Raw genomic sequence first — 22,827 nt, forward strand, 5'->3', positions numbered from 1 at the left:
TTCGCATTTCCTGGAGTAGGCCGCATGTGGGCCCCTGCAGTTTGCACAAGTGAGGATGTCAGAATTACAGTTGTCGGTGGGGTGGTCCTGCGCGGCGCATTTCGCACACGTTGTTTTGCCGCGGCAAGAGGTTGTACTGTGCCCGAACCGCTGGCACTTGAAGCAACGGCGCGGGTTCGGAATGTAAGGACGAATCGAGCATCGAATGAAGCCTGCATTTATATATTGTGGAAGTGCCGAGCGGTCAAAGGTCAGGATAATGTGTTTGGTGGGGATTACCTTGTCGTCCCTGCGCATCGTGATGCGCCGCACAGCTGTGACGCCCTGATCCTTTAGACCTGCGAGAAGGTCTGCATCTGTTTCCGTCAGGAGATCTGTCTCAGAAATCACACCCTGGGAGCTGTTTAGGCTCCTGTGGGGCGTGACCCTGATGTCCAGATCATGGATGCGGGTTTGTGCAAGAAGAGTGTGGGCTTGTTGTTCAGCATTGACTTCTACCAGGATTTCTCCGGTCCTGAGCTTTTTAGCTTGATATTTGCCACCTATGGTGCTTTGCAGAAATTTAGATATCAAGAATACAGACATGGAAGCGACAGGTCGTGCTGAGTCAGCTGACTCAATCACAAGAAAACGAGCATAATTATTCGAGGTTGTTGACAAGACAGCCGTTGAAAGAGGTGGGTACGAAACTTCGGTGCGGCCCCTTTTCGGGGGCCGATCACGTTTGGGGGGGGGTTTGGAAAATGCCATATGACACATTGGAAAGCAGGGAGACGGGGGTACTTTCTTCTTTGACCTTACCCTGGTAGCCAAAGAGGTCCCGGAGCTCCCTGCCTGGTGAACAGACAGGGAGCCCATCCGCCGGAGCTTGACCTGGGCTCCGACGGCCACCGTTCATGGTTTCTAACCCTTCACCTATAAACACATTGCCACGGTTGGATCCAGCGTATGTTTGGGGGCTCGGGGTCCGCGGTATCGCCAGTACCGTCACCAAGATTGCTCAAGGTGCCCCGTGCGGGGTCAATGTGTGAGGAAGGCCACGTTCACATCTGGCACAGTCAGCCAAAGAGGAGGCGGTTTGCTGTAGGCAACGCGGAGCTCGCTGCGGCTATTCTTTTCACTGGATCCAGCCCAACCCAGTCCATTCGGCTTCTGCAGAGTGCAGGCATCCCGTGCTTCACCACAAGGACGTACTTTCGTCTTCAACATGATATTTTGCATCCTGCGGTGAAGACGGTAATAACATCTATCTTTTATACTTCACCCAAACACTGCAGGAAGAAGCTAAATGAAGTTATTATCTGCTGAAGGATTAATTTTGCAACGTACGCAACATTACGCGCGTTCGATGACGGCGTGGAGAACAATTTTAGATTTTAAATAATGCTGATGGGTAATAACAATGGCATCAAACACTCCTGTGTTTAGTAATGTGTGCACAAAGGCCACGCCAATCGGAGGTGCACAGAGGTAGCGCGCTGTGTGTAAAAAGAAAAACAATAACAGAATTCTTCTTTCGGATCACGCGGGAAAAATAACTTTGCTTCTGCTTCGTTATTACGCGTGAGGTTATTACTTTCTATTCCTAGTTATTGCTCCTTACATGTGCATTGCCTAAGCACTGCCGTCATTTCTACGACTGTCCTTAATATCGCACTGTTACGCGTTTCTTTTTTTTTTTGCGCAGTCTTTGCAAGAAAGCCTGCAGTTTACAGGAAGCGAACATGAAGTGTCTGCGCGTAAAAATCGTGCTTCACGGCACTGCACATTTTTAGGAAAAAGCGCCTCTAAGCTTAGTTCTGCTCAAGTCTCAACGCAATGCAATTCTGATCGAGTCTACTCAGGCGTTTCCGAATGGATGGTAAAATCTCCATTCGTGGAAAATGCTCTTTCGCAGCTGTCATGGCAATTAAGATTTCGAGAACGCCAATATAGGTTATAACAGGCTATTTTACTTCTTTCAGATTGTTCAACAACACACGGCATTTGGAGTATCATTTTACGATACTGGGGAAAATGCCTGTACAGGGAAAATTTTTTGCGTCATAGTTACAGCTCACCTTTTTATGCCCACTGCTTGAATTTACATATTCTGGGGCAAGCTCAAAGAAATCGTAGTCCAAACAGCAAAAACGTTTGCTTTTCACGTTTGCTTTTCTTTTAATTATATGTGGGAGTGAATTATTCACACATAATTTGGCTAGAGAACTGCCACATAAACATTTGTTTTTATTCCAGTGTCGTCTGAGACAACCCCAAGCCCCGTAGTGCTGTGCAGCGAAACCAAGCATGCTGTGCGCAGTACGAACAGCAGAACGCATCAGTACTTCTGTTTACATGTGCTTTCGTAGCTTCCACTGTTTGTCCCATCATTCTTATTGCTTTCTAAAGAATGTGCCCTAAATTTAAGCGCAAATCGCTCGTTCGTCTAGTTTGTAAGTTCTACCTAATTTGCGTCTGCTTCTGCCAGCCTCCGCCAATCGCAGAGCTTAGCTCATGTGACGGCATAGGTTCTGTTGCAGGAAATGAGCTGGTGGGTCGCATGACCATTCCCGTTTTTCGCAATTATGTAGCTTATTTGAGCGAAGTTTACGTTAAAAGTGGTGTCAGTATGATTCTAACGAGACAATCTTTTGAATGAACCAAACTTGTGTTTTCTCTTCATGGCTCCTTTCACTGAACACCAGAATGCAGAGTGCTACAGGTGATTCCCTGCAGGCCTTCCATCTGTATTTACTGCAGGTGTATGAAGACATTCACAGTGCCCGTACGCAGTTTTGTTCAAAGTTTCAATGTATGTCACACTGAAATTTTGAAATTGCAAAACATTAGGTTACTTGTTTTGTTTTGGGGGGTTCTTTTATTTTGTGCTTCCAAAAATATTCGCAGTAACGCACTCTTTGCGCCAAGCGCAGGAACAGCCGGTTGCGGTGATGAGGCTCAAGGGCAACTTCCAGTGCCATTCTTAAGTTGTAACCCTGTATAGTAGCTCATTTGCTCCAGGAATACATAGTGCCTGGGACAGAACCACAAACATCTCCTCGGCTGCAGGTCTGGTGTGTCACAATGAAATAGTACTGCAACTTTTCACGATACGTATGAAATGGCAGTCATTTTTTTACATTATGTTAGGTTTGGCAAGAGGAGCAGACGGCACTGGTTCAGAAGCTCCGAGGAGCAGGAGGAGGGGCGAAGCTTGCTGGTGACAGTCGCTCCGACTCACCTGGGTACAGCGCCAAATATGGGACCTACTCGCTGCTTGAAACATCAATGAACAAGATTGTGGACGTCAGGCTTGTTCAGGTATGATGATAATGATATTTTTATTCCTAGTCAGAATAACATATGCAGCGATAGTACGGCGCAAACGTACATGTGTACCCGTGTGTTTGCGATTGTCATAGTTTACATGTCCTTCTATGGACGTGATCAATGAAAATCGTAATATCATCGAATATTGCCAGATTTCTTTCTCTAAAGTAAATAAATAGCAGTGCTGGACATTTTAGCGGCAGCTACCGTAATTGCCCGGTTCTAACACGCACCTTTTTTCCGGAAAAATAGGTCGAAAAATCACATGCGCATTAGAATCGGATACGAAACCGAAACTGCCGAAACAACGAAAATTTCATCTCGCCCATCGCCATCTCGAGATGGCGCCAAAGCTTTTAGCAACAATTTTTCGGACGCAGGAAGCATAGGCGCCCAGGCTTTTCTATCGGCGTTAAGTACAGGTGCGCAGAATTCTATAGCGACGCGTCGAAAACTGGTTCTACAGTCCCTTGTGCAGTGCACGGACCAAATGTTAGAGTAAGCAAAACAATGAATTTTCAAAACAGTATTTACACGGCAGAAGCATATGGCATTTTACTCGTTTCAAACCACATCATCAAACATAAAATTCCCAAGTCCATTGTGTACACAGACTCTCAAAGCGTTGTACAGGCACTGTCATTAGGTAGGTCATCTAAAAACTATGTGATCAATGCTCTTTTCAAGGTACTAATGACTGCATATGCCTCAAATCTTGAAATAACTATATGCTGGGTACCAGGGCATTGTGGAATCCCTGGCAATGAGGCCGCCGACCAAAGGGCTGGTGATGCTGCTCTCATGACTACAGTTGTCATTACAACAGTACCTTACACCGACCTAAAGACACACATCAGACGACAGCTTCGTAACACATGGCAGTTACACTGGAGTTAACAAACAGACAACAAACTACACGTAATAAAACCACAATTGGGACGCTACACAACTGACTCACACAACAGATATGCTGAAGTCGCCCTGGCTAGGCTGGCTCACAAAGTTCCGTGTACGCTACAATCGGAAGTGCAAGTTTTTTCGGTTTTTTTGCCAGGAGCCTTTGCCAGGAAGCAGCGAGCCTTTTCGGAAAGCGCGCTGCGTGCGTTTTCCCTTTGGCGCCACACGACAGAGGGCGCGTCGGGGCCGTACCCGGCGGCGTGACTTTATCGTGCCGCCGGAGGAAGCCCTCTTGCGCTTCCTGAATAATTCTTGGTCCGTGGGTACAGTGCCTTGGGATTACACTGGGCACACCATGGCTTTTTGAACCCAGAGTGAAGTGGGAGGAGTAATGTTTCAGTGGGGTTAGGAGGGGGGGGGGTTCTGTTTTTACATTTACCGATTCAGTGATAGATGGAAGAAACCTTCGGGATCTTTTTCTTTTGCAGTCCAACGAGGTTGCTTCAAGCAGCCACATGGAGCTTGAGGGATTGAAGAGGTCCCTGGAATTCTTAGATGATGGCGACGTTATGATAGGCGAGCTGGTCACGGACCGGCACCCGCAGGTTCGGAAGTACCTGAGGACGCAGCGGCCTGGTGTGAGCCACCTCATCGATGCTTGGCACGTAAGCAAAGGTCAGTAGATCATGACGTTTGTTTCAGAAGAGTTAAAACTTGGGCTGGTTTCCGTTCTCCTTGTTGTGTTGGGCTCGACCCTCGTGTTTAAAGGGACACTGAAGTGATTTGTAAACATTGCGGGATTACTAGCGCAAATTGTAGTTCGGAGTCCGTAGGCACTGTTTCGACCACTCTGGCCGCGTTTACGCGAATTTATTTAGTAGAAAAATCAATTCGAAAATGCTGTCCTCCTCTCTCTACGCTCGCCCATTTTCTGTGGCGTTTGCGTGTGACGTCAGCAGGAGATGAGCTGGAAAATGGCTGCGCTACTGCACGGTTCGCCGACCAGCCGACCTACCGATCGAGTCAGTCGGCCCAGCGTTTCGTCCGCCGGCCGCCGACGGGTCGTGGCTATTCGCTCGCTCAATTGAAACTAAGCCACAACACCTTTGTGAATAAAAGAATGTGCCTTTCCTTACTTTGTTAGTTTGTACACTGTGTCAAACTCAGAGTCCGGGTCGCTCCACACAAGCACTGCCACATGCGACGCTTCGCTGACTTTACGCTAGTAGAAAAATTTAAGGCCAATTGAAGGCGGGAGAAGAGTCAGCGAAGTCAATATAGGTACTAAGAAAATAAAATCACCTGAAACTTTTACCGTACAGCGCAAAACTAGGGAGCAGGAAGCACTTTTTGCGCTGGGTAAACAAGCACAGCGGTCAGCAGCACGACCGCACATCTGCGAACGCTTTTCCGTCAAAGAAATGCAATTGCTAGACGTGAGATATTGTGGAAGTTTGGGGGACACTTACTGCAGGAGTGATATACAACAAATAGTCACATAAAGTGCTTAAAATGCTTAAAATAAATAAAAGTGTACACTGGTCATACATTATAAACCTTATATATCCATACCAGCCAGCGCCGGCTCGTAGCCTAGCGGTCTGAGGCGCTGGAATTTCATTTGAAAGTCACAAGTTCGAATCTCCGAGGGTACATGTTTTTTTTTTGTAGGTTGATTTTTTTCGTATGCGGCCGATGTTTTCTGAACTGAGTTCACCATTTTTGGGCCGTAACGTTCACTGCTCCACGAGCGAGATCCACAATGACGCGCTAGCGAGTTCTCGGTGGCGTGCTGTTGCCACAAGCACCGACTGCTTGCGGGCAGTGGGCCCAGGCCTGAATCAGCACACCCTTGGCCTGGTGCGAACTAGCTTTTTACGAACAGACATGAGTGAGGCAAGCTCCGATAATGCGGGAAAAGCGCATGGCATTTGAGAGTCTGCGGTGACGCGGAGGGCGTTCATCCACTGCGTAGGCCTCGTCTAGTGATTTCTACGATTCCAAGCCGCCCTGGGAGGTTTATCTTAGACATTTGACAGCCGACAACATGGCAGAAGCGCGGTACGGCGATAATTGAGAAATCGAGAATGCCCATCCAACAACGCCATCAGATGTCAAGCATGTTGTTTTACAGAACCGAAACCGAAACTTTTGATTGCTAACCTTGGGCATTGTCCAATCACGGTGCCCCCCCCTCCTGACGTCACAGCCTTTAGTTGGCGCGGCCGCCGCAAACCGCGCATAGTAGTTTTTCTTCTTTCGCGCTTTGTAAAATAATTACCGATTTGTCAACCGGACAAACGATGAATAGTGTGTTAATTTGAGCCAGTCTACACAGTGCAAGCAAAAACGGGAGCTTGACAAATTCACTTCAGTGTCCCTTTAAATAAAGCTTGGACCCCGATCCATTAAAAATAATTTGGTTGCTAGTAAGCAGAAGTGTTTATCTACTTCTTGTCCTTTCCCATCTGACAAGCCTTCCAATAAACACTTTCTCTCAAAGTGTTTATTTCAGCTGCATGCATAGGCACACAATAGTCATGGCACAAATGTGAGACGTCTGCTCCATGTTTTTTTAGGGCTGAAGAAAAAGCTTTTGGCAGCCTCGAAATCAAAAGGTTGTGATGCGATTGCCTTGTGGTGTGAGTCTATTGTGAACCACATCTACCATGCTGTGCAGGTAAGAGGCCCTAGTGTGACTGCTTTGCAATGAGTGTCTGTTGTGAACCACACTGGTCATGTTGTGCAGGTTGGTGCAGGCGATGCTGATCTTGCTGAAGCTGTGTGGCTGTCTGTGCTCAACCACATTAAAGACAAGCATGATGGCCACAGCGCACTGTACGACAGGTGCAAGCACGGGGACCTGAAGCCACGTAAATGGATCTACCCAGGTTGTGTATATTGCATTCCTAGAGGTGTTCAAATTGGGATGTTTGGCTTCAAAGAAAAGATGAAGTGAATTCTAATACGAAAACTGAAACCTTGACTACAGCTTCTCAAGCATTCTTCAGTAACTTTCGTTTGTAAAAAAGTAAAAGGCTCATTTAATAGGGTTTGCGCAATCTTTATCATGACACTACTGCATTATGACACTACATTTTATATGTGGTCAACAGGGGTGAGACAGCCCAAAGAGATTTGGGAGCAGTTTTCGGAGCAGCAAAATTTCGATTTTGGAGCAGAAGAAGCTTGATTTGGAGCAGGTAGGGACATTTAATACATCGTCTTGTGAGCTTAAAAAATCACAATTTCAGCAATTTGAAGGGTCAAGTACACATTCCAATAAGTTTTAAATACACGTACACTAAAACAGCCTTACGCGAAAGAATTTTTAAAGAGTATCACAAAGTTCTAACTGCACTACCCTTTTCTTAACTGGTGAGATTGTGTTGTGGCTGTACGCAACACTGACGACAAAACTGCCGTTAACATTATCAAATTTAAGGGCTCTGCAATTGTGGCGTGTTTTTTTACCGTTTCAATGCTAAAATTATTATTTTTGTAATCCCAGGCTGCGTTGTACGAACGCAACTTCGAGCTAACGGTCGCAGGCCTACCCGTTGCAGTCCGCGGGGCGCACGTCCACCCGGTGATCATTTGAGTAGCGTTACTGTTTAACCACCTAGTTTTGGGCATTAAATTTCACTTCGCATACATCAAGTGTTATTAGTCGAGTGCTATGGCAACCATGCAGTCCTGCAGCTATTGGGCTCTGCCTGGACAGGTTGCGGTAGCCCGCAACTTTCGTACCGACCGTTCCCTCCCGGGCCGAGGCTCGCGATCGCGCTTCGAAGCACAGCAACACCTCAGCATTTTATAACACCACAACGAGCCAAAAAGTTCAATTCACGAACCCGATTATAGACGCACGCACCGCGTTTCGCACTCAAGGACAAACCACGCCGAAGTCGTAGGCCCCACATTTAAAAACGTTTTTTACGACCCGCGCAACTTCTCGTAATCTCGCACCAATCTCGAGCCATATCCCCGCGTTAACGTCACTGTTCAGAGCCACAATTGATAGAATGAATAGACTGGAACCCAGCTGATAGCGTAAAATAAACCAGGGAAAATATCGGCGATGCGCAGTGAGCGCGTGAAGTAGGCAGTAGCAGGCAGATCAGGCGGCGGCCATGTTTGTAGCCACAGCGATGCCTAATCGGGACGGCCGTTTCAGCGAACCCGGACAGAAAGCCAATCGTGTTTTAGAAGCTATCGTTTGCTTCATTTCTTCAGTCTTTCTATTTTTGTCATTTCTGTGTTTGCAATTGACCGCCAATAAAAGCGGTCACTGGGATGCGGGAGGCTTTCGTCCCCACCGGAACTGACATGAGCATCAAAATCTGTGCCTTTCAGGCTCTTTTGGAGCAGTTTGGCGCAATTTTCGCAATTTTCATGCTTTTGGAGCAGCTTGGCGCAGGAAAATGGTATTGTATCAAAAAGGTGCAATATGCGCAGCTGTCTCACCCCTGGGTCAATTTTATAGTGAGATCAATAGGACAGCGCAAGGCATGAAAAATTGTGATTTTTAAACCTTCCTTTGCATGCCTTCACGGCATGGTCTTGCCTTCCTCTGGCCATTTGGCCACGCATCATCGGAGCAGTGCGGTAGAGCTTGTTGCCGTGAGCGCAAAGTGTGGGTGCATGCTCGTGATCTTCAAAAAACTTCAAAATTTCAAACAGGGTTGGTAGACTAAAACCCAACTTAAATTTCACATTATGTGCCTGTACAAATTCAATTGTACAAGTTTGTACAAATTGCAGGAAACACACAACCTGGCAGGTATGCATGGCTAGTCCTATAGAGTCAAATAATGTGTTTCTTAATTCTATGACAATGGTTATTCTTTCTCATTGTTTCTTGTTTCTGCATTTGTAAATTTGCTTTAAAATGTGCAATGCACAGGGGCACAACCCAGTAGTGGCATGCAGGTGTGCAACCCGAACGCATCAGTGTGCCTGCACGGCCTCAAGCTGTACTTCCTTTGTGGCCTGCTGTAAGGGCAAATATGTGTTTGTGTTCGGCACAAGTATGCTGCTGCCCGTTCGTTTATGCACATACACTGCGCTCTTGTTCCAAGTAAAACTAGTTCAGCTTCGAGCACCTGCCCCTTATTTTTCCCCATATGAAACAGTGATTTGTACCATAATTCTTATTACAAGGTTTTACTATGCTCTTTTAGGGACCGATGCTTACTGCAAGCTTCAGCAGCTTCTGGGTAACAAGAGGCTGCTCCATGATATCCGGCAGATATCTCCTCGCTTTCAAACCTACAGCGTGGAATCCTTCCACGCTGTGATCAATCGGTTTGCGCCGAAAGCGTTTGCGTTTTCCTACATGGGGATGCATGTCAGGTGAATATTCATAACAAAAAGTCAACTTTGCGACTGTGCACTAAAACTTATAACCAGACATACTGCACGGCTACATTTTTAGAATCCACACAGTGGTTGTACGTGGCCTTCCCAGCATCATGACATAGCAGCCCCTTAAATTTGTGTGAACCAGGCTTGCTTTGTCATGTTGCTTTACTAGCCAATGCATAGAAAATTCTGGCTTCGTATATCTTGTCGGGTTTCTTGTGTAGCAACCAGGAGAAGTCAAGCCCATTTCCGTGAAGCTGCATTTTTGTGTGCAAATGTATTGCAGGTGTGCACTGGCTGCTCTCCATTACAACGAGAACGCTGGGAAGGAGCAAGCCACGACCAGTTGTGGAGACCTGCGCTGGAGGGTGAATAACCCAAGGCAAAGTAAAGGACGTCGCACCGTCTCTGCCATCACTCTGCCACCCACGTATGGTACGTACACTGTGTACACATCTTTGCATTCAGTACAATGGGGATATTTTAACTGCTTCCTCTAAATGTTTGCAACCAGTTGTGACACGCAGCCTCGTGCTGAATGTGATAGAGCTATAAATTTAAATCACTGTTGTTGGTATCACTAGAAAGATCATTCTTGAACTCGTCGTCATTCTCTTCAAAAAAAAAACTAGCTGACACTCCTTGTGCCAGCAAGGGGGTGGTACTTTTGGCGGTGCTCCCCAAAGACTTGGGGGTGATCTTCTTGTGGGAAAACCACGCCTTGGCTTTTAGTGGCGCCGAAGAAAAGCGTCGCAAGACCCGGTATCCATTTCAACGAGCGTCGTGTTCCTTTTCAAAGACAAAGTAAAAGTCACTGCATGCGCTGCATGCTGCACGTACATATCATCCTCATCGTCGTCCTTACGCGGCACATTCCAACCATGTGACAGTACAGCGCGATGTTCAAATAAAATTTACAACACTTCTCGCACCCCTTACCACTGCCTTCATTGAAGCACACCTAAAAATGCTATGTCTGTGCTAATAAGTAATCATTTCAGTATTTTTTTGTAAGCCTGTGTTGCTTTGTGTTTGTAGGCTACATCGAGCGCCTGATGGGAGCTGTGGAGGACCGCCTGGACTCCAGACAGCCTGACCAAGTCTGTCCACCACAGCCACCACCCCTGGCCAGTTCCCTCAGCCCAGCAGACAAGAAAGCGCTGATTGCACAAAAGCTCTCTCGCTTCAACTTACCTTAGGTGCTGGTTGCCAAAGTTTGGTAGTGTGAAGTGACAGTGTCGGACTGGTAGGCGTCTGGTGAAAAAAATGGGGTTGCTCCCTCTTCCATAGGAACCGGTACAACACGAAAGTGAAATGTGCCTTTACAGGATCAGTTGAATGTTTATTGCGCATCGGTATGAACTTGCACATCGCTACTTATATTTCGTCGGTATGGCACCGTTAGACGCACCAACGTTAGACACTGGATTGAACGCATCAGAGCATTGCGTAAATCCGACTGAAACCACAGGCGCTAGCAAACCGTTTGTGCGAACGAAACCAAACGAATTATCAGCAAATTGTTTGGTGAACACACGCTGGAGCAAACCGTGTCACGTCACGACACGAGCGCGACATCAGCAAGTCGGCTTCTCCGCAGCTTACACTGCGCGTCCCCCGTACACGTAGGCGCTGGCATCGAGGCACCAACTGTCGGCGCCTCTCCTAGATAAGGCGCGTTTGTCGCTCTGTTCATGCGTCTGCTCATAGCGTAGTCGGGAGCGCGTTTCGTACCTCCCGTCGCAACGGAAGAGTTCATGGATCAAATCCCGGCACCGCCGCGTCAATCGGAAGTTTTTCTGGCGATGTCATTTCCGTGACGGATATGACGTCAGTTAGATCTTGGTGGACTCCAGCATAAAACACTTTCGTTTCAAAAGGCTTTCAACGCAAGTGACTATGTATTGCTTAACCTAGCGCCTCATGCCTGAAAACCAGTAGGTCTCTCTTGACCCTCACAGCGTCCCGTCCACAGTGAAATGACCGATGTTGTCGTGCCAACTTTTCACAACCCTCCAACATGTCTGGCTTGGAATGACCCGGAGAAGACTTCGATGTCGTAACCAAGGTAGTTGACTCAGCCACAGAAGCACTTACTCAATCGTAGTGTCCGTCCCGCTCCTCATAGAGCTTCCAAAATATTCACAGGTGTGTGAATCCCTCTATAGCTGTCATTTGGAGCAACATGTCATCCATCTAGGCAAGTGCCACAGAGTATCGTGGGAGTCCCAGAACCACGTTGATCCTCTGTCTGAATACCCCTGGGGCATTGGCCAGCCCAAACGGCATTCCTACAAATTCGTAGTGCCTGTCAGGGGTGACGCATGCTGTCTTGTGTTTCAACTGCTTTTCCATGCGCAATCCAGCTGTACAGTCTTCCACAGGGACCAAAAGTAGCTAAGTACTCTAGAATTGCAGTGTGTAAGACTGAATCAAATGCTGACTTTAGGTCAAGAAATACTACTGTCAGTATGGCTGAATGTTGCCTATGAAATACACAGCCATCACTGAAAAGCGTGTGAATGCGGATTAATTGTGGCTAGCAAAAAAAAAAAAGCTTATTGACCAGCACCTGCCCTAAAAATTCTGATGGCAAAGTCAAGACTCCACGTGCTTTGCATGGGGCCATGTGATTTCTAGGAAAAGGGCCTTTAGGTTTTGCAGTTGAGCTGGTGTGAGCCAAGCACCGAAGTTGTATACGTGAATCGATGTGGTGAAAGGATTGTATCAGTGTTTTTCTTGTGCAAAGTACGATGACTTGGTATGTATGGTGCATGTGTCCTTGGCATTAAAATTATGATTGCAGTGATGATGCGGATACATTCCTGTGTATGTCTGTTTACTGCAAGTTCATTTTTTCTTGAGGCATGAGAGACGGTGTTATACTGCATGACATTGCACCGTGTGCTATTATGGAATAAAAACACTGTCTTTGCTCCACCACTTTTAATATTCTGGGTACCTGAACCCAACGTACGCCTCAGATGGGAATGTGTCCCTAATTTTCCCGACTGCACAGCTTGGAATGATGATGATGATGATGGTTGGATGTTTATGGCGCAAGGCCAACTAGGGCAAAGAGCGCCAAAACAATAGTCATATGAGGGTGAGACCTTAACCACTATGTAAAGTCAGCAAAAACAAAAGTAAAATCAGAAAACGGCAATGGGCATGGCTGGTGTATAGGGCCAGATTTCATTATGCATGATAGGAAATGAGGTTTAAAAACTTGACTTCTGACAAATACTCAAACACACGTTTCACTGAAACAATGGCATCGTCACCTAGAAAAAACAATGGATGTAGGGGAATATGTTGTCTGTAGAGTTCTCTGAAGTGTTTGTGTCGTGTTGTGTGAAGTGCCTTGCATGTTATTAGTATGTGCACTACGGATAGGGCCTCTCCGCACCTGCTGCACTGGGGTCTAGGAGATCCCGTCAGCAGATACGAGTGAGTTGCATGCGTGTGCCCTATCCGTAGCCTACCCAAGGCGACTTCCGAGTGTCTGTTGTGTGAGTCAGATATGTACCGTCCCAAGTGTGGCTTTATTACATGTAGTTTGTTGTCTGTCTGTTCGTCCCAGTGTGTTTGCCATGTTCTTCGCAGGTGTTGTCTTATGTGTGGCTTGAGGTCTGTGTAGGGTACTGTTGCTATGTCCGGTGTATTTGTATGTGCAGCAGCAGCGGCCATCTGATCAGCGGTCTCATTTCCCGCAATCCCAGAGTGGCCTGGAACCCAACACATGATCACCTCGAGATTTAATGCATACGCGGACATAATGGTTTTATAGACTACATTAAGAACATGGTTTTTAGAAGACTTGTTGGATGACAATGCATGTACAACACTCAGTGAATCTGTGAAAATGATAGACTTGGGTATTTCATGTTGCACTATGTGATTTAAAACAAGCAAAACGCCATGGGCTTCTGCCGTAAAAATGCTGGTCTTCGAGTTCAAGGTCTTAGAGACTCTAAAATCGGGTCCGTGCGCCGCACAGGACACAGTAAGGGCAGTTTTTGATGCGTCACTGTAAAACTCTGCACATTCATACTTGAACTGCAGGGACAAGAAGTGCTGCAAAATAGCAGTTTGTGGTACCCTGGTTTTATCAATTTTCACGAAGGACAAGTCACAACACACAGGTTGAAGCTCCCAGGGTGGTAAGACGTCAGTAAAAGAAGATGTGTGAATGTCTAAAAAGGAGATGTCGAAATTTGAAGCTTCCTGTCTCACTCTAAGTGAGAACGGCAAAGGAACAGACGGGCGATTTACAAACAGTGGCGATGTGGATGTATCATTAAAAACACGTTTAAAAGGATGGTCCTTCAAAGACGAAATTTTAAAAGCGTAGAGAAAGTCCACATACGTCCGTTGGTACTCAAGGCACCACTTATTACATTCAACATATAGACTCTGGGCCGGGCTAGTGCGGAACGCACCCGACGCAAGGCGCAGACCCAAGTGCAGTACTGGATCAAGACTTTTTAGCGTTGTTTTCGATGCCGACCCATACACGACACTGCCGTAGTCTAATCGAGACCCGACTAACGCGGTGAAGACCCGGAGAAGCAGTTCTTTGTCTGCACCATAGGATTGGTGGGAGAGGACCTTGAGAATGTTTAGTGTTTTGAGGCATTTATGTTTAAGTGTTTTGACGTGAGGTATGAACGTGAGCTTGTTATCAAATATGACACCTAAAAACTTGTGCTCCCGTTTAACAGGAATAGGTGCACGGTTAAGCGTAATCTCAGGGTCGGCGTTAATCCCGCGCTTGCGGGAAAATACAACACAAGTACTCTTGGCCGGGTTCAGTTTAAACCCGTTAAGGTCCGCCCAGCCAGCTAGTTTCTTAACACCGAGTTGTACTTGACGTTCGCATATTGACAGGTTACAGGATTTAAAAGATATTTGCACATCGTCTACATAGATGGAACAGGAAATGGTCGGCGGCAATGACTTTCGGAGGGAGTTCATCTTAACTATAAACAAGGTGCAGCTTAGAACTCCACCTTGCGGCACACCATTTTCCTGCAAATATACATTGGAAAGTCCACTGCCAACCCTCACTCGAAAGGTTCGTTCAGCCAAATAACTACAAAGAGTGTTCAACATGTTGCCGGAGACACCAAGTGACTTAAGGTCCCTGAGGATGCCGTAGCGCCAGGCTGTATCATAAGCTTTTTCAATATCGAAAAATACAGTAAGGCAGAACTGGTTATGGACAAATGCATCTTTTATGTAGGATTCCAGTGCAAGAAGTTGATCATTGGTAGATCGCCCCACCCTGAAGCCTGCCTGGCAGCCCTCGAGAAGACCATTGTACTCCAGAAAGTACACTAGCCTACGGTTTATCATCTTCTCGAGGAGCTTACACAGGCAGCTTGTGAGGGCGATGGGACGATAACTTGCGGGAGAGGAAGGGTCCTTCCCCTCCTTCAGAAAGGCCACAACTATAGCCTCCTTCCAAGACCTTGGAAGCTGCCCCGAAAGCCATATTCTGTTGTAGAGGTGTAGGAGTGTCTCAAGAGTGTCTGTGTGTAGGTGTTGTATCATGGTGTATGTAATGCTGTCTGCCCCTGGAGCTGAGGGCTTACAGGTGGAAAGAGCAACCTTCAGCTCATGAAGTGTGAATTCAGAGTTGTAAGCAGCATTCGACTTGTTCTTGTCTCGTAAGGGCTTCTTTTCTGCATTAGTTTTGTGTTGCATGAAAGTATTAGTGTAGTGTGCTGAGCTGGACACGTGTTGGAAGTGTTGTGCAAGTGTGTTAGCCTGGTGTTCCAGTGTGTCCCCTGTTGTACTAACCAGGGGCAGGCTGTGTGTCTGTTGTCCTTTTAGTTTTCGTATTCGTGTCCAGACTTTGTGAGTGTCGGTGTATGAGTTTATGGAAGTGAGGAAGGCGCGCCAACTCTCCCTTTTTGCCTCACGACGCACTCGCTTCCCCAAAGCCTTTGCCCGTTTAAACGAAATGAGGTTATCTGACGTGGGGTACCGGCGAAGGACACCCCACGCCTTGTTCTGGGCCTCTCGCGCCCGCCTGCAGTCCTCGTTCCACCAGGGCCTCCTTGGGTTGCGGGACGCACTGGAGGCCTGGGGCATGGACTTTTCGGCGGCGTCGACTATGTGCGCCGTGACGAGTTGGGCTGCTTCCTCCACGTGTAGGTGTTTTATGGTTGTGTGGTGTAGTTTAGATGTTTCTGTGAATGTACTCCAGTTTGCTTTTGATTCATTAAACCTTTTATGGGCAGATGGACTGCATGGGCCTTTACCTCTGTATGTTAGGGATGTGGGGAAGTGGTCACTACCATATGGGTCCGTGCCCACGCCCCACTCAAGACATGGAAAGAGAATTGCAGAACCAATAGCCAAGTCGAGATGTGAGTACGTATTATGTCCTAAGTTATGGTAGGTAGGCTGTTTTTTGTTGAAAAGGCATGCTCCTGAAGATGTAAGAAATTTCTCTATCAGGCGACCTCGGGCATCCGTTCTGGAGGAGCCCCAAAGAGAGTTGTGCGCATTAAGGTCGCCTGTTAGTATGTATGGTTCGGGCAGCTGGTCGACCAGCGCCTCGAAATCAGAGCTCGAAAGTGCATGATCAGGAGGAATGTAAATGGAGCACACCGTTACCAACCTATTAAATATTATTGTTCGAATTGCTACAGCCTCGAGGACAGTGTTCAGAGTGACAGGGTGGCAGGCTAAGGGTTTCCGGGCGACAATTGCCACACCTCCTGAAGAGTGTGTGCAGCCAACCCTGTCCTTTCTGAATACCATGTATCTATTTAAGAAATTTGTCTGTTTGGAATTGAGGTGAGTCTCTTGGAGACACATGAGACTTGGCTGATTGGCTTCAGGATATCATACACATCATCAAGATTTTTAAGGAGGCCTCTGCAGTTCCATTGAATGATGTTTTCTGTTCCCATTATTTAGGTTTAAGAATGAATGGAGTGTGTGTATGTGTTCATGTGTCGTCTTTCGGGGCTGTTACTCTGGGGTTAGGCTTTTTAGGCCTGTCTGTAGGCTTGGAAGTCGGTGGCCGCTCCTTGCGCTGTGTTGCAGGCAGGAACGGCCCGACATCCATCTCGTCGTCGGATGTCCGAGGGGTGCCCGACGGACCGGGCCCCCCGGACTTGGCCCCCCCTCGGGAGCCCTTCGTTTGAGCCGCCACCGCCGAGGGCGTCCGGGGCACCAGAGGTGGCACGGGCGGTGCGGTGACGGTGGGAGCCGGTGCGGGGCCCGTGGTGTCCATCACCTCGGTACCCTCCAACGGACTGGAGGACGGGGAGACAGAGGCGGGAGCGGCACCGGTCCCGACAGAAGTGGTTTGCACCACAACCGCTGCTGCCTCAGCAAGCGGCGTGGTGCCGGGTTGGGCTGCGTGAGGCAACCCAGCGGGGGGCGGGGGCGGGACCAGGTCAGACTCGCTGAACTGGGTCCCCGTGGAAACCAGACGCCGCTCCGCCCCCCGGCGAGCCGCGTCTGCGTACCTCCCCAGAGGAAAAGAGGCGAACCTCTTTCGCGCCTCTGGGAAGGTGATGTTCTCCGTGACCTTGATGTTAATTATCTTTTTTTCCATTTGGAATTTTTCACACTTGCGGGAGTACGCTGCATGCGGACCGCCGCAGTTCACACAAGTGAGGGTTTCGGATGGACAGTTGTCAGTCGGATGATCGTGCGCCGCGCATTTCGCACACGTCGCTCGGCCACGGCAAGAGGTTGTACCGTGCCCGAACCGCTGGCACTTAAAACAGCGCCGCGGATTCGGGATGTACGGACGGATGGAGCAACGGATGAAACCTGCATTGATGTGTTGTGGAAGAACTGCGCGGTCGAATGTCAAGATAATGTGCTTGGTGGGAATCTCCTTGTCGTCTCTGCGGATAGTGATGCGTCTCACGGCAGTGACGCCCTGATCCTTCAAGCCGGCAAGGAGATCCGCATCCGTTTCGTTCAGGAGATCTGTTTCGGATATCACACCCTGGGAGCTGTTGAGGCTCCGATGGGGTGTGACCCTGATGTCTAGATCAGCCAGTCTAGTCTGAGCTAGAAGCTTCGTGGACTGCTGCTTGTCATTTGTTTCGATGAGGAGTTCACCAGACCTTTGTTTTTTGCACTTATATGATTTTCCTACTATGGCTTCAAGATACTTGGCGATCAAGAAGACTGACTGAGATGCTAGAGGGTGGGTTGGATTGAGCGATTCCATCACAAGAAATCGAGAGAAATTATCCGGTTCAGGAAATGTTAAAGATGGCAATTGGGGAAAAGATACTTCGGTGCGGCCCCTTTTCAGGGACCGATCACGTTTGGGGGGGGGTTTTGAAAATGCCATAGAGCATAGTATAAAAGCAGGGAGACTGGGGTACTTTCTTCTTTGACCTTACCCTGGTAGCCAAAGAGGTCCCGGAGCTCCCTGCCTGGTAGACAGACAGGGAGCCCATCCGCCGGAGCTTGACCTGGGCTCCGACGGCCACCGTTAGAGGTTTCTACCCTTCACCTTAAAAACACATCACCACGGTTGGATCCAGCTTATGTTTGGGGGCTCGGGGTCCGCGGTATCGCCAGTACCGTCACCAAGATTGCTCAAGGTGCCCCGTGCGGGGCACAGCTTGGAATGACTTCTCGGTGGCCTGCACCCAGGTAGTGGTATATCCACCGGGCAAACTGCCTGTAGGCAGTCAGCCTGTACTGTCTAGAATGAGAATGAGAGACAGCAAATTTTAAATGAACATGACAGCTTGATTTGTAATTTATCACTGATGAAAATGATTATTGGGCAAGGTGAAGCACCAAAACAAAGAAATGGGGGAAGAGGTTCAACAAATATCTATGCAGAGGGTTGGATTTTATTCTCCCCCTCAACTTTTCATATGAAGTACACCCTGGTTCTGATACAGTAATGGTGCACTCCCTCGTGTTGATTTTGTGTGCTGCGAACGCACGGGAAACAAATGCATGACAACAAGCACATTTTGAAGGTACCACAGCGCAATTAGTAGTCGCGGAATGAATGAACGCCACTTAGAAGTAGTAAACCAAGTTATTGGAGCCCAAAATTATTACGTGTGGATGTCCGGGGCGTCCACGAGGCTTGGCCGGTTCTGCCGGAATGCGTAATAGGCAATTTCCAGCGCGTGGATGTTCAGGCAGCCGTGGAGGTACGTGGGGTGTGCTGTTATGCAGGAATCGCCCTCCGGCACCAGGGCGTCGACTTCGGGCACCTCCCTGCAGCACACGGACTGCAGCCCGTCAGTCATCGGCCGACAGTGGCCGCACTGGCACCTGCGGGAAATGGACCACTGCAGCAGGGCTACATGTAAAACACTGCCAGTGCTGGCTTCCGTGGCCAGGACGCGATTCCATTTAGTTACGCTCTGAATCGCCGTTTTCCATCATCGATCTGCATAACAGGTTCAGCGTGCAAAATGAACTCATGACGTTAGGCGTACATGGAGTTCACCTCGCGCAGTACAGCGTTATAAAAACGTTGCGCCGGGTAGCGCTTGCAACTGCAATGATGCCGTTACGATTGGACAAATAATTACGAATTCGTATGCTATCGCCATCGCAGCACCTACAAAACGCTGACATAAAGCTCTTACAATGTTTTTCAAGACAGCTTACCACTCCACGTTTCCGACGCGTGCGGCCCTGTTGTCTTCAGGGCTGTCGCTTGCGTCGGTGTCGCTGGTGCCGTCTGAATTGCTGCTGCTTGCCAGCGGGTCAAACCTGAAATGGCACCCGTTTGCGAGTGCCGCCGCGTCTGGCAGCTCTTCAATCGGCGTAAAATCGTCCACGTCGCTCGACGACTCGTCGCTCGACCCGCTTCGCGACATCGTGCAAACCACGTGCGCGACTGTACCAGACGAACAAGCGCTAGTAGAGCGTCACAGGTTTTCGTCTACCCACGTGATAGCGCCGGCAGTGTTGTGACGTATATTCGGGATTTTTGGCCGCCCGAGCTCTCCGGGCAGGAAGCGCTGGCAGCCGGGGACGGCAGTTTTCACAGCCTTATATTTCGGTATATATCGTGCGCTCATGTGCTTTAACCACTGTTTCGTGGTTGTTAGGCCAGTAGGTCTCGATCTAACCAATAAAAACATGAAGTGAAAATTTGGTGTCAGTGGTCCTTTAATATACGACACTAGTGCCACAAGTTGATCATTCGTGGATCGCCCCGCCCTGAAGCCTGCCTGGCAGCTCTCGAGAAGGCCGTTATACTCCAAAAAGTACACGAGCCTCCGGTTTATCATCTTCTCGAGAAGCTTGCACAGGCAGCTGGTCAGGGCAATGGGTCGATAGCTAGCGGGAGAAGAAGGGTCCTTCCCTTCTTTCAAGAATGCTACAACTATGGCATCCCTCCAAAACTTTGGAATGTGCCCCGAAAGCCATATCTTGTTGAAAAGGTGAAGAAGTGTTACAAGAGTGTCTGTGTGTAAGTTCTGTATCATTATATATGTCATGTTGTCTGGGCCTGGAGCTGAGGGTTTACACGTGCTCAGAGCAGCCCTCAGCTCATGTAGTGAAAACAGAGAGTTGTACGAAGTCTGATGATGGTTTGATTTTATTGGCGCAAGGCCGACATGGGCAAAGAGCGCCAAACACAAAGTGATTTGATGAGGAGAGAACAAGAAATAAAATCAGTTAAAAGCTATGAGCATGGCTGGTGTAAAGGGCCAGGGTGAAGAACAAGAGTGGTTAAAAATAAATAAGGTGGCTGGTGTATAGGACCAGGGGTAAAAGCTATGGGTGGTATGAGATGAGTTGTAAAAAGTGAACTTCTGATAGGAACTGAAAGGTGCGTTGAACAGAGAACATGGCATCGTCTCCTAAGAAGTATGACGGGTGTGGTGGAATATGTCGTGTGTGTAGTTGAGGGAAGTGTTTGCGTCGTGTAGTGCAGAGTGCCTTACATTGTATGAGAATGTGCATCACGGATAGGGCCTCTCCGCACCTGCTGCAAAGAGGTCTTGGAGATCCAGTGAGCAGGTGCGAGTGCGTTGCATGAGTGTGCCCTATCCGTAATCTAGCCAAGGCGACTTCTGTGTATCTATTGCGTGTATCGGAGGTGTACGGTCCCAAGTGTGGTTTTATTACGTGTAACTTGTTGTCTGTCTGTTCGCTCCAATGTGTTTGCCATGTTTTGCGAAGTTGTTGTTTGATGTGTGGTTTCACGTCGGTGTAGGGTAATGTGGTGATGTCTACTGCATTCGAGAGTGTAGCAGCAGCGGCCATTCGATCCGCGGCTTCGTTCCCGGCTATACCACAGTGGCCAGGGACCCAGCAAAGGACGAGTTCAAATTTGTGGACATACACCGACATAATACCTTTGATGATAAGATTTACGACGTGATTTTTTGAAGACTTTGTAGAAGACAATGCCCGCACAACACTGAGGGAGTCTGTATAGATAATGGATCGTGGGATGTGACTTTGAAGGACATGATTAACAACAAGAAGTACACCATAAGCCTCTGCCGTAAAGATACTGGTATTACTGTTAAGAATTCTAGTGACACTAAGGCCGGGCCCATGCGCAGCGCAGGACACAGAGGTGGAAGTCTTAGAGGCATCCGTATAAAATTCAGAATAATGATACTTCTCCTGCAAATACAAGAAGTGCTGCTGAATTGCACATGTGGGAGCTCGGTTTTTATCTACATGTGTGAAAGATGTGTCGCATGACACAGGGCGGAGATGCCATGGTGCTATGAAATCTGTTACGGAACTTTGGATGGTGTCTAAAAAGGAGACAGCAAGCTCTGACGCTTCCTCTCTAACTCTGTAAGAGAAGGGCGCAGAGAACGATGGTCGGTTTAGGAGTAGTGCAGTCATGGAGGTATCATGAAAAACTGATTTAAAAGGATGGTGAGGCATGGATGAAATTTTAAAAGCATAAAGGAGGTCTGTGTATGCTCGCTGACGTTGTAGGTTCCATTTGTTGCACTCTACATACAGACTTTCGACTGGACTAGTCCGAAAGGCACCGCAGGACAAGCGGAGCCCTAGATGAAGCACAGGGTCCAGCATTCTGAGGGATGTTTTAGTGGCTGACCCATAGACAACGCTACCATAGTCCAGTCGTGAACCTATCAAGCTGGTAAAAACACGTAAAAGAAGTTGTTTGTCAGCACCAAAAGAGATGTGCGAGAGAACCTTCAGGATATTCATTGTTTTTAAGCATTTATGTTTTAGTTGTTTTATGTGGGGGATGAATGTGAGCTTTTCGTCAAAGATTATACCTAAAAACTTGTGTTCCTTTTTGACAGGAATAGAGACACCGTGGAGTCGAATGTCTGGATCCGGCCGAATGCCACGCCTCTTGGAAAACAGAACACAAGTGCACTTTCCTGGATTAAATTTAAAACCATTGCTATCTGCCCAGCCGGCTAGCTTGTTCACACCAAGCTGGACTTGGCGCTCGCAGACAGACAGGTTACAAGACTTAAAGGATAATTGAACGTCGTCTACATAAATGGAGGAGGAAATCGATGGTGGTAGCGCCTTACGAAGAGAATTCATTTTTACAATAAAAAGGGTGCAACTTAAAACTCCACCTTGCGGCACGCCGTTTTCCTGCACATGAACCCTAGAAAGTGCATTTCCAGCTCGAACGCGAAACGTTCTTTCAGACAGGTAACTGGCAAGCGTGTTCATCATGTTACCCGACATGCCAAAGGACTTCAAGTCGCTAAGGATGCCGTACCGCCAAGCAGTATCGTACGCCTTTTCAAGATCAAAGAAGACCGTCATGCAGTACTGCTTGTGGAGGAAAGCATCTTTGATATAAGACTCTAACGCAACGAGTTGATCGTTGGTAGATCGCCCCGCCCTGAAGCCCGCCTGGCAGCTCTCGAGAAGACCATTGTACTCTAAGAAGTACACAAGTCTCCTGTTTATCATCTTCTCGAAGAGCTTACACAGGCAGCTTGTCAGGGCAATGGGGCGATAACTGGCAGGAGAGGAAGGGTCCTTCCCTTCCTTTAGGACAGCCACTACTATGGCCTCCTTCCAAGAGCGAGGAATGTGCCCCGAAAGCCATATTTTGTTGTATAGGTGTAGGAGTGTTTCAAGGGTGTCTGAGTGTAAGAATTGTATCATTGTGTAAGTAATTTTATCTGCACCTGGAGCTGAAGGTTTACATGTGGTCAAAGCAGCCAAAAGGAGAGTTGTAAGAAGTGTGCGACTTATTGCTATCACGCAGTGACTTCTTCTCCGCAGATGTTTTGTGTTTCATGAAAGTGTTCGTGT

General features: G+C 47.9%; 2 protein-coding genes across 5 annotated transcripts in view; one reads left to right on the forward strand and one right to left on the reverse strand.

The window, feature by feature from the left end:
- LOC144166326 (uncharacterized) overlaps positions 1-22,827 on the reverse strand; it is a 156,240-nt gene that overhangs the window by 19,383 nt on the left and 114,030 nt on the right. The window lies entirely within an intron of this gene.
- On the forward strand, positions 1,117-10,807 carry LOC144166329 (uncharacterized). Its single transcript, XM_077695859.1, has 7 exons — positions 1,117-1,236; positions 3,133-3,303; positions 4,698-4,884; positions 6,789-6,889; positions 6,959-7,100; positions 9,860-10,008; positions 10,612-10,807. Exons 2-6 carry the CDS (start codon positions 3,271-3,273, stop codon positions 9,943-9,945), a joined length of 549 nt encoding a protein of 182 aa, XP_077551985.1. The 5' UTR covers positions 1,117-1,236; positions 3,133-3,270; the 3' UTR covers positions 9,946-10,008; positions 10,612-10,807.

Source organism: Haemaphysalis longicornis, unplaced genomic scaffold (assembly GCF_048455015.1).
Source record: "Haemaphysalis longicornis isolate Haplotype H1 unplaced genomic scaffold, Haemaphysalis longicornis Haplotype H1 scaffold_169, whole genome shotgun sequence".
Lineage (NCBI taxonomy): Eukaryota > Metazoa > Arthropoda > Arachnida > Ixodida > Ixodidae > Haemaphysalis > Haemaphysalis longicornis.